The following is a 15,394-nucleotide window of genomic DNA, read 5'->3' on the forward strand; positions in this document are numbered from 1 at the left end:
TCCGCCTCCACCGCACCGCCTATGCCGCCCGCGCCCGCCCACCGCCGCCACTGATTGGCTCGGTATGCCTCGCGCCCGGGCCTGGCAACGATGCTCATTGGGCACCCAAACAGTCCGGAGAGGCTTTCAGGCTTTCTATTGGGTAACAGCGAGACTGGGCGGACCCTCCCCGCAGTTTACCTGGGGCCCGCCCCCGTACCTCCTCACCCGGATCCCGCCTCCTTCCTCACTCGGCCCCTAACTGGTAGGGAAGGGGCTGGAGCCCGTCCTTCTCAACATCCTTTGGCGAGCTTCAGAGAAGTCCGGACCCCTCCTTTGCGTCCTTCGCCGCAGGCCCCATCCGATTGGCTACTGCGGCAGTAATTCCCGCCTTCTTAAACCGTTCCGAGCGGCCCGCACCCCCGTGCGGAAGTGTCTGGGTGGTTTGGAGGTGACGGCAGCCCACGAGGTAACTTGAAAGAGGCGGTGCTGCCTTAGCTGTTGCCGTAGCAACGTGGTTGCCTTGGTGATGAGCAGCTAAGAACCCAGAAGCCTAAATTTGGCTCTTCCATCCTCCCTCTTCCCACCTGTTTCCTCCAGATGTCCAAAGCTATACCCCCACCTTTTTTTTTTTTTTTTTTTTCTTTTGCAAGACTAACCCTTTCCCTATGCCACTGACCCAAACATCTTCTACTTCCTTTGGAGCCTACTTTACCTAACTTATTCCCTCTCAGTCTGGCTCCTGCCTCCGTCCTGGGTGACTGGTGGGTGTTGGCATGGCCACTTAGCTGGGGACACGGGAGTACGCGCCGACAGGAGGATGATGAGCTGTTTGAATCGATTTATGATTGAGTGTGCAGCACCTGTGGGACACTGAGAAGGTGCCTGGGGACAGGCTGGAGATAGATAGGAGAGGCAAAAACACCAATAGGACAGAGTTCAATGATAATTCATCTATAACTAGACCCCATGTGACCGACCATTAAAAAGAATGAGGCGCAGTCATATGAAACGCAGGGAAACACAGCAACAAGAAATCTGAGACACGAAGTAGGTTAAGAGCATTCAGGAGCCAGATTGCTGGTTTCAAAGCCTGGCCCTCCATTTGCTATGACTTTGAACAATTACTCTGTGCTTCAGCTTCTCCGTCTGCAAATGAGGATAAGAATATATATCTTGGCGCCTGGGTGGCTCAGTGGGCTAAGCCTCTGTCTTCTGCTCAGGTCATGATCTTAGGGTCCTGGGATTGGCCCTACATGGGGCTCTCTGCTTAGCAGGGAGCCTGCTTCCCCCTCTCTGCCCAGCCTCTCTGCCTACTTGTGCTCTGTCAAATAAAGAAATAAAATCTTGGGGTGCCTGGGTGGCTCAGTCGGCTAAACGGCTGCTTTTGGTTCAGTTCATGATGTCAGGGTCCTGGGATTGAGCCCCACATCTGGCACCCTGCTCGGTGGAGAGCCTGCTTCTCCCTCTCCCTCTGCCTACTGCTCTGCCTACTTGTACTCTGTATCTCTGTGTCAAATAAATAAAACCTTAAAGAAAAGAAGAAAATCTTAAAAAAAAAAAGTATAGATCTCATACATACCTTTGATGCAAAGATTAAATGAGTTAATCTATATATAGAATGCTCTCAAAAGTGTCTGGCCCATAGCAGGAATATGTGTTTGATAGATTAAAAGAAAAGCTAGTCACAGTATAATGTTGCAATTATAGTATGTATGAAAGCATAGCAAAACAAAACAAAAAATAAACAAAAATTAATTGAAAAGAATTAGATCTCTTATAGAAAGCTATCAATGCTTTAAAAAAGCATAAAAAGGAAGCTGCTGAACAGTATGAGTAGAATATGTATAATTATTTCAATTGTGTAAAAACTAACAAAATTTCTGGATTCATTCAAATATGTTAATGATTACCACTGGTAATTCAGGGGAAGGAAAAATTGAGGAATGTTAATTTCAATGTAACATTTTGATTTTTTAAGCACATAATCATAACCATAATCTTTTTTTAAAAGATGATTTTAACTTAGCACAGAGTTCCAAAAATAGTGTAGATTTTTCATATACCTTTACCCAGCCATCCATTATGTTAACATCTTACATAATAACAGAATGGTGGTGAGGTTCTTGGCTGGCTCAGTTGGTGGAGCATGTGACTCTTGATCTTGGAGTTGTGAGTTCATACCCCACATCCTATGTAAAGATTGGTTAAAATCTTTAAAAAGTAATAGAACAGAGATCACTAGGGGTTATTTTTGTTCCCCAGGGGACATTTCGCAATGTCTTACATCTTTTTCGGCTGTCACAAATGGTGGATAGGGAAATGCTACTGGCATTTAGTGGATAGAGGCCAGGGATGTTGTTGAACATCCTACAATGCACAGTGACCCCGATGAAGAATTATCTTGCCCCAATATCAACAGTGCCAAAGCTGAGAAACCCTGCCATAGAATAATTATCAAACATTTGTAAATACTATTGGAAATCAACATTAGTACAATACTATTAATTAAACTAGACTTTAGAAAAGAATTTCCTATTTTTCAACTAACATTGTTTTTATGTTCCAGGATGCACATTGGAAGTTTTTTGCACATTGTTAGTTTTCTCCAGTACATGATATTTTTTAGGTCTTTTCTTACTTTCATTACCTTTGATACTTTCAGAAAGCAGAATGTCCCTCATTCTGATGCTTTGCCATGATAGTGTTTGTCTGATATTTTCATGATTTGATTGAAGTTACATGTTATTGGGAAGGATATCACAGAGACAATGTGCCCTTCTCAGTGTGTCAAAGCAGGTGATCAATGATGTTGCAAGGTTTCACTTTCATCTGCTGCTGCCTAACAAATTATCCCACAATTTAGTGGATTAACATGTATTGTCAGTTTCTATGGGTCAGGAATCCAGGCACAGTTTAGACAGTGTCAGCAGGAATGGCTGTGGTCTCATTTGAAGGCTTGACTGGGGCAGAATCTACTTCTAAGCTCCTTCACGTTCAGTGGATTTAGTTGCTAAGGGGATCATGGACGAGGAACAGAGCTCCTCACTAGCTTTGGCCAGGACCTCTGTATGAGGCAACTGGCTTTCATCAGTGAACAAGTGAGAAAGTTTAGACAGCAAGCAAGAGAGAAGTCTCTTTGCGACTTAATCCCAGAAATGATATCCCATTACTTTTGCCACCGTTCTATTTGTTAGAAGCTAGGTCTGGTCTATGCTCAAGAGGAAGAGATTACACAAGCATGTGAATACCAGGATAAGAGGATCATTAGGGACCACCTAATTTGTCTGTGATGTTATTAACTTTGATCACTTGGTTAAAGCAGTATCTAAACTTATTATTTTTCTTTGTAATGAATTTACTATTTTCCTCTTGTCAACTTACTCTTCTTTTTGGGAGATACTTTGAGGCTGTGCTAATATCCTACTTCTGCTTAAACTTTTGCCTGATTTTAGCATCTATCAATATTTGTCTATGGCAGTTATTACTATGGTGATGCAGTGGTGATTTATTTCCCTCCTTCCTTCTACATTTAACTGCAATCTTTTGTAATAAAGAATTGTCCTTTCTCCCCCATTTATTTACACACTCAATTATTTCTTGATACAAGCATGGGCTCAAAGATACTTATTTTGTTCTTTTGATCATAGCCCAATACTACTATTTGGTTTTTCAGGTTGTTCCAAATTTGGCCACTGGGAGCTCTATCACAGGTTGGCTTCTGTGCCCTTTCTACATGCTCCGATCCTTTCTATTAGAGCACTTTTTACTTTGTGGCACCACAAGATATTCTAGGCTCAGTTTGTATATTCTCTGCCCTAGTTCTGGGAACCAATCACTTCTCTAAGGCTTGGTTCCTTCCACTGGAGAATGGTACTTAGAAACCAAGATCTAGGTGCTGGGTATGTCCATTGCTACTGGAGTATCACTGCTTCTGGTCCAAGTGGGTAAAGCAAGGAAACACAAACATACATATCTGCATTTCTGCATGTCTGTATACATACTAAAAAGTTTAGTTTTTGTATGAGTCCATACTGATGCCTCCAACTCTAATCCAGCCTCACAGGGTTTACTCTAGCCACCTCCTTTTTTTTTTTTTTTTTTAAATCAAACCTTGTTTTATTTGTAACTTCTTCTTCCAGCAGTGAGAAGTCTGGCTCTATCTACAATATATCTACCCATTCGTCCAAGTGTGTGTGTGTGGTTGTATATGTACAAAAGTAGTCCCAGAATTTCTTGATCATAACACTGATGAATTTACTTAACTAGAGTACAGGGCTTGCATATAATGCCTTTTTTTTTTCTTTTTTGTCTTTAGCCTTACAGTATCCAGTTAAAATACTTTTTCAAAAGTTACTTAGGTCAGCTCTTTTCTTCCCAATCCCTTTTGGTGTGGTCATGTGATTCATTCATTCATTTATTTATTTAAAAAAATTTTTTTCAATTTATTTATTTTCAGAAAAACAGGATTCATTTATAATACAGGCAGATTCATTCCACAGCCATCTTTCTTTCTTCCTACATCCTGGTTGACAAATGCAAAGTCCTTCATCTACCACCACAGTTCTACACAGGGGAGTTCCATCACAAAAATCCCTCCATATTTCCTTTTTATGTAAAAAGAGAAAAACAAGCAAGTATCAATAAACTAATGAAAAGGAATGAGGTAATTTATGTGGAAAGGTGAAAAATAAGGCATAAAAAAGCAAGCTACTGGGCTGCCTGGCTGGCTTGGTTGGTGGAGAATGTGATTTGATCTTTGGGTCATGAGTTTGAGCCTCACATTGGGCATAGAGCCTACTTAAAACAAAAAAGCACCAAATGGTGTATATATAATAGTGTATATTACAGAATGCATAATTATCCCAATTGTATAAAAACTATAGGTTGTATTTTTAAAAATTTCTGGATTTAATCAAATATTGTCAAAAATTGCCACTGGTGGGAGGGGTGCTGTTATTAAGAAACTTACTAAACAAAACATTTGAATTGTTTTTACAAGTAGGTATTAGCATGGTCATTTTTTAAAAATAAGAATGACGTTTCTATAAAATGTATGGGAAAAGACCTGACTTCAGGAGAGAGAATGGGACAAGCAGCATTTTACTTTCAGCCTGTACTTTTCTATGCTGTCTGAAATTAACAAGTAATCACCTTGTCAAGGCTGTGGTGTTATCAGAAAAATCCTGTCGGGTTTATTTTTTTTTTTTAAGATTTTATTTATTTATTTGACAGACTGAGATCACAAGCAGACAGAGAGGCAGGCAGAGAGAGGGAGAGGAGGAAGCAGGCTCCCTGCAGAGCAGAGAGCCCGATGCGGGACTCGATCCCAGGACCCTGAGATCATGACCTGAGCCGAAGGCAGCGGCTTAACCCACTGAGCCACCCAGGCGCCCCATGTCGGGTTTATTTTTAAATAGACAAATATGGGAGACAGAGAGAGCTCTAAGAGTAGGGAGAGCAAGGTACCAGGAAACAGACACTTCTGAGTCCTAAAGACAGAAGGGAAGCCAAGAGGACAGGTAGAGAGGTGTCTAAGGAGAAATCATCCTCCATGAGGTACAGGCCAGCAGCACCCTAGGCATCTGGCAGGTCCACCTCCCAAGAAGCTTGGTAGTGAAATCAAGGCAGACGACTGGATAGCGTTTAGGGGGAAGGGAAGGAGCAGTACGCTAGATTTGAGCATGTTAATGTACTGCGGGAAATCAGCCAGGTCAATACAGTAGAGGGGAAAAGGGATGGGGCAAGTTTCTGCGTGAACCTCTGGAGAAAGGCTCCAGAATGCATCTCCGGGGAAAGGCCAACATCGACCCTAGGATCTGTGGCCAGGGAAACACAGATGGGGTGTTTGGTGTCCTGTCTACTCCCACCTGGGGGAAGGCTGAAGACAGCTTAAAAAACACTTTGTGCCAGACACCCTGCTGTTTTGACTGCATTATCTCATTGAGATGTGGGTGCCACCATGGTGCTTTATTGATCTGAAGATCAAAGGGCTAGCTAGCTTCCCCAAATCCCACCACTATAACCAAAGTTCAGCCTATGCCACACTGTCTCACTCTCTCCACTAGGATTTCAAAAGTCCAGAACTGTGGATGCATAACCCACCATGCTTTGGCTCATCTGCATTTCATAACATGGCAATGAAGTAAATACTGTCAGTTCCAGTTTGGATAAGGAAATGAAGGTGTAGATAAGTTAATTACCCTGCTCAGAATCACTCTCCGTGGCAGAGCTGGGATTCCAACCATACTTGGTCTGAATCCAGAACCTGTATTCTACTATATCTACTGTCCGTACCCAGACAGCCCTTGATCTATTAGGACCTTCAGGGACCCATGGCAAATCCCAGAGCTGTGGGCGGGGTTCCCAGGCTGCTTGCTTACTCTTCCCTCATCAACCCAGCTGATGCTGCGTTCTTACTGAGCAGCTGCGTACTGAGAGAACAGTGACAACGAGTCATCAACCCTCCCCACATTAGATAAGGCCTCACTCAAGGATGACAACAATGAAGCAACTTCTAGGATTTTATTAACATGAGTTTTTAAAAACAAGTATCCATATCTGTGTGGGGGTGACGATGGGAGAGGAGGAGTTGGGGGAGGAAGAAGAGGGGAAGGGAAGACAAGGCAGGGTACAGCAGGGGGAAGGAATTCTCCTCTACTGGTAATAAAGCTCCAGGTTCATCCCATCATGGATTTCATCTGAAGTAAAGGTGTTAAGGAATTCTCACTGTGGCCTCCATCTCCACCCTCTCACCTTGCATGGGTAGGTCAGGGTGGCCCGAGGACTCCACCCTGGGCCAAGGAAGCCATTTGGAACTGGGTCATTCTGATGTGGAAAGAACCCAAACCATGAAAAAAAAAAAAGAAAAAAAAGTTCGTGCTCCCTTTGCACAACAGACCTGCCTGAGTCTCACTCCACCCTGACCTCCTGTCCACACTCAGGTAGAGTTTAGTAATGTATATATTTTGACCTTAGGGTCTTCTAAGCCAAGTCAAAGTATTTCACCAACCACCCTCCTCCCCCAACAAAACAATTACATGGCTCCCATTTTCCAGATGCTTACCATGTGCCGCATACTAAGTTAAACATTTTATGTGCACCATCTCATATAGATGCACTGCCAGCCCTGAACAAAGAGAACCAAGTCTGGTATGCAGACCCTTCCTCAAGAAGTCACACAAAGGATACAGTCCCCCAGAGACACGTGATCCTTAAAAATCGTGTACCTGTGGGATAGAAACCTTTCAGACAGAAGTCGAAGGTGGCTTTTCACCCTGTTGGCAAGCTGAGGAACCTCCGCCCTGAGCCGGCAGGGCTCTCCAACCCAGACCTGACCTAGTCCTGCCCAGCCCCCAGCTCTACCACGGCACTCACCACTTCTTCAGGACGATCTTGTTCCAACGGGTGCCAGTTTGGGCTGCGATCAGCTTCTTAAGGTCCCCGATGGTGTCATCAGTGCTGGGCGCAGACGAGTTAAGGAAAATGGAAGGGAGAGGGAGAACGTGCAAGAGAACATTCCAGGGCTGAACGCCCCCTGCCAGGACCCCACCGCCCTCTCTCCCGGGTTTAACTAAAGTCACCGTACAACACAGACTGAGTTGCCGGCCTCATGTCAAGCACCCCGGGAAACACTGCCTCCCCGCCGCCGGTGGATACTTGCACTTAACGCGGACCTTCTTCCCTAGACGGTCGTTGCAAACAACCTCGATCATCCTGTCTGGAGCTACACACGGTGTGGGGTGGAAGGCAGCAGAGTCAGGACTTCAGGGGTCTCCAAAGACCCAAGATTCCGGATTTGAGTCTTACGTTTACCCCTCCTCAACCTCCCAGATCCGAGTCCTTCCGGGCCTCAACTCCCAGGACGGCGGACCCCAGGCAGCCGCGCCTCCCCACTCAGGTCGCCTGAAGGCTCCGCCTCGCCGCTCGCAGGCGCGCACACCCTTGAGGGCCGGGTCCCATCAGTTTCCCCCGATTCCGGACCTCTCTACGCGGCCCCTCACCTCGAAACGCCTGGAACCAGCAGACGCCACAACCTCCTCGCTCGAGGGCGGAGCCGGGGTCGGACTGGGTTCTAAGAGCCGGAAGCGGAAGTGAGCAACCGGAAGTGCCCGTTCCTTGTTCCCCGCTCCACACCCCTCCTACTTCTTTCCGGTCCCAAGTTCCAGGAGGGGTTTGCGGTTCCCAGGCACGGCTTCGGGGGCCCGTGCGGATTCGTGTACGTCGCTGCGTGGGGCCACGTTGGGGTTCTGGGCTGTGCGTGGCTGGGGAAGTGGCGTGAAAGGGAAGTCAGAGGTCAGGGGTCGGCGCCCAGTCCGTTGGAAGCTGTTGGTTGAGGCTCCTTAGATGTGGGGAGACGTCGTCATGTGTGGGATTTGACAGGAACATCAGGGGAGCCCGGGGACGTCCCGTGGGGGGTAGTGACTGCCCGTTTCTGAGCCCGACGAAGCCTCCTAGTTGAGACTCAGCCTCAGGGCTATGGGGAGCGTGGGTGGAGCCGTGCAGTCATCTCGTCTGGCCCGCTACCTTCATTCGGAGCCCGACGGGCCTTGGAAGCATTTTGCTCACCCCTCTTCTTTGGCTATCGCTCCTGAACCCCCGGGACACTGGGGCGCAGACTACAGTCAATAAGCAGGGGGGCCGCCTGATCTCGTGCTGGATCCCAGCATTTATTAGAATGGAGCCCAAGTTGCGCGCCGACCAGTATCTCAGGCAAGTAACCTGGAAACGGCACAAGGGCAAAATCACCCAGGTTTGTGTCTTCAAGCAGATCGCCCTGGCCCGGCAGGGAGCTCCTTGTACCGGATCTCAACCTTGCTTTGAGTCCCAAAGCAGCCCCTCGACTGGTCTGCTTGTCCAGAGCTGGTGGGACAGGGAGCACCCTTCTCTAAGTTCAACCAAACAGTTGTCCGTGGAGCCATTCAGCAGACGGGATTTTCCCAATTTGTTGAGCCTAAAGGAATTTGCTCTGAAAATGAGCCACTGCTTCTGATTTGCCCAATCCACCTTCTCAAACTGGGATGTGAGATTAGGTGGAAGACATGAGAGACCATCCTGTGGAAAGAGCGGACGCTCTGTGACCCTTTGGGGGCTGACCTGACTTAGGGAGCTGGCCCAAGAGGTCCTACCACAAACACTAGACTCAGGGGCCTTCCTGCTCAGAACTCGGACCTGTCATTTCTCCGAGAGTTCTGTGCGCGCCCCAGAGGGTGGGAAATCTGAATGGAAGACTTGCTCAGGTTGGAGACACAAGCTTTGAATTTGGACAGATGAGTGAAAAACCCAATCTTACCCCTTAATATTAAACTGTATGATCTCAAGCAAGACAGTTACCCTCTCTGATTCTTTTTTTTTTTTAAGATTTTATTTATTTATTTGACAGAGAGAGATCACAAGTAGGCAGAGAGGCAGGCAGAGAGAGAGGAGGAAGCAGGCTCCCCGCTGAGCAGAGAGGCTGAGCAGAGAGCCTGATGCGGGACTTGATCTCAGGACTCTGAGATCATGACCTGAGCCGAAGGCAGCGTCTTAACCCACTGAGCCACCCAGGCACCCCCCTCTCTGATTCTTATTTTCCTTATCTATGAAAATGGATAGCAATTCCCACCCTAGGATTGTAGTAAGGATTGGTCTTGGACCAGCTTCTGACGGTTTTTAAAGAATTTGCACGAGAACAGATGAGCCAAGCGGAGAGGTTGGAATGTCAAAGGTGAGCTGAGGGAACTTCGGAAATCACTGCATTTACATTATTTACTGTGTCCTGCAAGATGTTAGTGGTGGTTACCATTGTGGAATTACCATGGTGGAATTGCTGAATCTCCTGTTCCTCCTTGGCACTTTTTGGTTTTCCCAGATTATCTACAATGAACATATATTACTCTTGTCATCAGGGGAAAAAAGTAAATGTAACGTTTTTAAAACGAGAAATTCTAATTTCTCAATAATTGATTCAAAGATTGTTCAAGCACAGGATCATGATGCTGAGTTACAGGCTGGTGAAGGGGCAACGGGAAGTCTGGGGATGAGAATAAATCTGGGATTGTTGGGAGTTTGAGTTCCAGAGGTGGTGAGGATCCACTGGGGGGTTGCCAACCCCAGTTGGGCTAAACCATCCTGAGGGGGGTGGTGGGCAATGGGAAGTCCCAGGACTAGGCTGTCACTGCTGCATGACAGTGCCCCCCCGCCCCCCCACTCTGCCCCCCACCCCACCCCTCCACACCTACCCCCATTCAGGTGAGAGGGGGAGGGGCCTTGAGAGATATGGCACCTCACTTTAGAGACCCCTCCCCACACCCTGGTAATTAGAATTTGGAGCATCCCATGAAAGGACTCAGTGAATGCCCCTTGAGGAACAAGGGCAGCCCCATCCCCCTGTCTGAGCAGCAGAAGGTTGGCTGTCAGAGGTGCTGGGGTGAGGAGAGAGGTGCTTCTTGAGAGGGAGAGTTCTGGGTACAGCCCAAGGAGAAAGCTGGGAAGGCCTTCTCTCCCCACTTGTTTTTTGGGTTTCTGACCCAGAGGAAGGAGTTTATATGTGTGTTTTCCTTCCCTCCACCCTTGTATGCTGGTGGAACCCTCTGTACCCACCCTGTAACTGAGCCCCAGGGGCAGGAGCACCTGGGTTTTGTTGAACTTAAAAGCTGTTGCCCCAGGGGTGCAATTTAAACCAAATTTGGCAATTTTATTTATTTTTATTTCTTTTAAAGATTTTATTTTGTCTTATTTGAGAGAGAGAAAGTGAGCTAGCAGGAACAGAAGGATTGGGGCAGAGGCAGAGGGAGAAGCAGAGTCCCTGATGAGTAGGGAGCCTGATGTGGGACTCGATCCCAGGACCCCGAGACCATGACCTGAGCCAAAGGCAGATGCTTAACCAACTGAACCACCCAGTTGCCCCCAAATTTGACAATTTAATTTTTTAAAAAGATTTTATTCCTTGATTTGACAGGGAGAGAGACAGTGAGAGAGAGGACACATGTAGGGTAAAGTGGGAGAGGGAGAAGGAGGCCTCCTGCTGAGCAGGGAGCCCGATGTGGGTCTTGATTCCTGGACTCCCAGGATGACCTGAGATGAAGGCAGATGTTTAACAACTGAGCCACCCAGGTGCCCCCCAAATTTGGCAATTTTATTTTATTATATTATTTTATTTTTTAAAAAGATTTTATTTATTTATCTGACAGACAGAGATCACAAGTAGGCAGAGAGGCAGACAGAGAGAGAGAGGAGGAAGCAGGGTCCCTGCTGAGCAGAGAGCCCAATGCGGGGCTCAATCCTAGAATGCTGGGATCATGACCTGAGCCTAAGGCAGAGGCTTTAACCCACTGAGCCACCCAGGTGCCCCCCAAATTTGGCAATTTTAAACCAAATCTGGCTCAGTCGGTTGTGTCTCCCTCTTGGTTTTCGGATGGGGTTACTATCTCAGGGTCATGAGATCAAGCTCCGTTTTGAGCTCTGTGCTCAGTGCCTGGTCCCCTTGGGATTTTCTCTCTCTCTTTCCCTCTGTCCCTCCTTCCCTTCTCTCTCTCTCTCTCTCTCTCTCAAATAAATAAATTTTTTTTAAAGCAATTACCCCACCTAGGAAGCACCAGAGAGGAAATAATCTTAGGTGTGGAAGGAATTGTTCAAGAGTTTCCTTCTCCCAATAGCTTAGCCTTTCAGCAGGCCTTGGAGATACAGCAGTGACCAAGGCTCACCCACCACCCGAGAATTCAGTCTCATAGAAGAATAAGACAAGTGAAGAGGCCTTCAGTACAGTGCTGTGAGGGGGAAGCCCAAGGCTCTGGGAGCAAAGAAGGCATTCCCCATGCATAATGGCATAGGCTTTCCAGAAGGAATCAAGACCACAGAGTAGTGTGGTAGAGGGCTAAACTGTGGCATCAGATCTGGGCCTGTGGCCCTGGCAAGTGACTTGACCTCTGTGGGATTCTTTTGGTCTTTCCATAGTTGCAGGATTGCTGCCAAAGCATGAAGCATTTTTTTCTGTGCTTTTGTTTGAGGAAAAATATCAAAGGGGTTTGATTGATGAATAAACATTTGGAACTTACTTTTTTTAAGGTAATAATTGCACATGGTAACAATTCAAGCAGTATGAAAGTATATATATGGCAGCCTAAAGTGTCCTTGCCTTCAGATCCCAGCCATCCCCAGGGGCAACTACCATTAAAAGTTTCTGTTTTCGGGGGGCGCCTGGGTGGCTCAGTGGGTTAAGCTTCTGCCTTTGGCTGGGGTCATGATCTCGGGGTCCTGGGATCAAGCCCTGTATTGGGCTCTCTGCTTGGCGGGGAGCCTGCTTCTCCTCCTCTCTCTGCCTGCCTCTCTGCCTACTTGTCATCTCTCTCTGTCAAATAAATAAAATCTTAAAGATTTCCATTTTTGGAGACAGTTTCTGCATCTTCAAATGTGTGATGTGGAGCCTTCCCCCAAAATGATAAAACTTTTCAGACATTAACACATCTCAATGGAGAGAGACTTTGTATTTTCAGGTAACCTACAATATTTTAAGTTATGTCAAAGGGCAGAAAAAAATGACTTGGGTTTTTTGGTTTTGTTAAGACTTTTTTTTTAAGATTTTATTTATTTGTTTGCCGGAGAGAGAGCACAAGCAGGGGGAGAGGGGGAAGCAGACTCCCCGCTGAGCAGGAAGCCCGGAGAATAGGCACACTTTTCCAGGACCCTGGGATCATGACCTGAGCTGAAGACAGATACCAAGACAGGTATCCCAAGACTTTTTTTAAGTAATCTCTACACCCATTGTGGGGCTTGAATTCACAACCCTGAGATCAAGAGTCACATGCTCCACCAAGTGAGCCATCCAGGAACCCTTTGAATGTTTTAGTTTTCATACAGGCCTTGTATAAAGGGTGAAACACAATAAATTGTGTGTGCATTTTTGGGAGGTATATATATCTCTAGTGAGATCAAATTATAGTCCTTGATCTCTACACCTTTTGCTTTTTAAAGCAAACAGTATCCTGAAGATTGTTCCAAACAGCATAGAAAGACCTACCTAATTTTTTTCTTTTTAACATTTTGGGAGCATATTGTTGGGTCCAACAGAAGCTATAATCTTATATTACTAAACTGGCTTCAAAGAGTTTGAATCTATCCTGCCCCTTCTGCAGGGTTGAAAGGGCCTGTTACCTCACACCAAGTCCAGTGTGGGTATTTTCCACCTTCTTCATCTTTTTGTTTGTTTTGTTTTGCTTTTAAAGATTTTGTTTATTATTTATTTGAGAGAGAGACTGTGCATGAGCAGGGGGAGGGGCAGAAGGAGAGGGAGAGCAGACTCCTCACTCAGTGGGGAGTCCTATGCAGGGCTTGATTGATTCCAGGACCCTGAGATCATGACTTGAGCTGAAGGCAGCAGCTTAACAGAGCCACCCAGGCGCCCCTTCTTCATCTTTTTTAATCTGATAGGTGAAAGCTCTGGTGTTTTTGTTTATGGATAAGTATGGGCATACAGATATATATATTTTTTAGCTTTATTGGGTATGGTTGATACACAGAAATTGCACACATTTAACGCATACATCTTAATGAGTTTTGCATTTTTTTCTTCAAAGATTTTATTTATTTGACAGACAGATCACAAGTAGGCCGAGAGGCAGGCCGGGGTGGGGGGGCCCTTGCATTTCTTTTTAAGACAGTTTTCAGCATCTGCAATTCCTGCCTGTGTGTGTGTGTGTGTGTGTGTGTGTGTGTATTGAAAGCATTGTATTGCCGTTATGGGCTCTTGGGGGTGTGATTTAGCAAAACCTCACAATTAAACTTCATGTGTCCTTTGACTCATCAAACTGGTTCCTGGTTATTTATCCAGTAGAAAAACATGCATATATATATATATATATATATATATATATGTGCCCTATCAATTGATAATTTTCTAATGAATTGCTACTTTAAAAATAAGTGATGGGGGTGCTTTGGTGACTCAGTGGGTTAAGCCTCTGCCTCTGGCTCAGGTCATGATCTCAGGGTCCTGGGATCGAGCCCCACATCCGGCTCTCTGCTCAGCAGGGAGCCTGCTTCCCCCTCTCTCTGCCTATCTCTCTGCCTACTTGTGATTTCTCTCTGTCAAATAAATAAATAAATAATCTTAAAAAAAAAAAAGAGTGATGGGGTATCTTGCCAGCTCAGTCTATGCAGCATGCAATCCTTGACCTTGGGGTTGTGGGTTCCAGCCCTGTGTTGTGCATAGAGATTATTTGAAAATAAAATCTTAGGAAAAAAAAATGGTGTGGGGCGCCTGACTGGTTCAGGGGTAGAGTATGCGACTCTTGATCTCCAAGTTGTAAGTTCAAGACCCAGGCTGGGTGTAGAGCTTACTCAAAAATAAAAACTTTTAAAAACAAATGAGTGGGGGCGCCTGGGTGGCTCAGTGGGTTAGGCCCTATGCCTTCAGCTCAGGTCATGATCTCAGGGTCCTGGGATCCAGCCCCAAGTGGGGCTGTCTGCTCAGCTGGGAGCCTGCTTCACCCCCATTCCCCCCGGCCCGCCTGCCTCTCTGCCTACCTGTGACAGAGGTAGGCAGAATTTGACAGAGATCACGGGTAGGCAGAGAGGCAGGCAGAGAGAAAGGGGAAGCATGCTCCCTGCTGAGCAGAGCCCGATAGGGGGTTGGATCCCAGGACCCTGACATCATGACCTGAGCCAGAGGCAGAGGCTTAACCCACTGAGCCACCCAGTTGCCCCAAATAAATAAAATCTTTTTAAAATTTTTCTGAAAAAAAAAAACCCACAAATGAGTGATATATATTTGGTGGGCGTGTCCACTCAGCCTCTTTGGATAACAGTTTGGCGCTATCAAAACGAAAAACAGAACACACCGTTTGTTAACCAGCTATTTCGGTCCTACAGATTTATTCTTGTTTATAGGCATCAAAAAAGCGGTATTAAGTAGAAAAGTTGGGGCCTCGCTCTCCCTTAGCACAACCGCTGGTCGTCCCCCAGCAGCACTGCTCTAAGGGCGCCTTCCAGGCTGGGTCCTGGGGTCTGCAGCTCCGCCGTCCCAACACTTGCCGCGACCCGGGGCCGCTCGTCACCGCCCTTGGCCCCGCCCTTGGACCGTCCGGCCCCGCCCTTGGGCCGTCCGTCACCGCCCCAGGGCGCTTTTCCCGGGCTCGATTCCCGCCCTCAGTCTCGCCCCACTAGCCTACTGCCCGCCCTTAGCCCCGCCCCCAGCCTAACCCCAGCCCCGCCCCAGCCTCGTCCCAGCCCTTAGCCCTGTCCCCAGCCTCTTCCCAGCGGGTAATCCCGCTCCCAGGCCGGTTCTCGACCCAAACAAGTCCCCGGGTCTCCAGTCACCGCCTCGGGGCCCCTTGTCCCTGCCCCAGCCCCAGCCCCGCCCCCAGCCTCGTCCGCGCCCCCAACCCCGCCTCCGGGCTGCGTCAGAGCCTCAGCCACGCCTTCCGAACGCGGGCTTGGT

General features: G+C 47.1%; 1 protein-coding gene across 1 annotated transcript; it reads right to left on the reverse strand.

Moving 5' to 3' along the window:
- Positions 1–6,490: 6,490 nt before the first annotated feature.
- On the reverse strand, positions 6,491–8,078 carry UBL5 (ubiquitin like 5). Its single transcript, XM_044255402.1, has 5 exons — positions 7,983–8,078; positions 7,639–7,705; positions 7,357–7,440; positions 7,171–7,208; positions 6,491–6,680 (listed from the first exon to the last, which is right to left on the reverse strand). Exons 2-5 carry the CDS (start codon positions 7,692–7,694, stop codon positions 6,637–6,639), a joined length of 222 nt encoding a protein of 73 aa, XP_044111337.1. The 5' UTR covers positions 7,695–7,705; positions 7,983–8,078; the 3' UTR covers positions 6,491–6,636.
- Between the last annotated feature and the right edge of the window lie 7,316 nt (positions 8,079–15,394).

Source organism: Neovison vison, chromosome 6, assembly GCF_020171115.1.
Source record: "Neovison vison isolate M4711 chromosome 6, ASM_NN_V1, whole genome shotgun sequence".
Lineage (NCBI taxonomy): Eukaryota > Metazoa > Chordata > Mammalia > Carnivora > Mustelidae > Neogale > Neogale vison.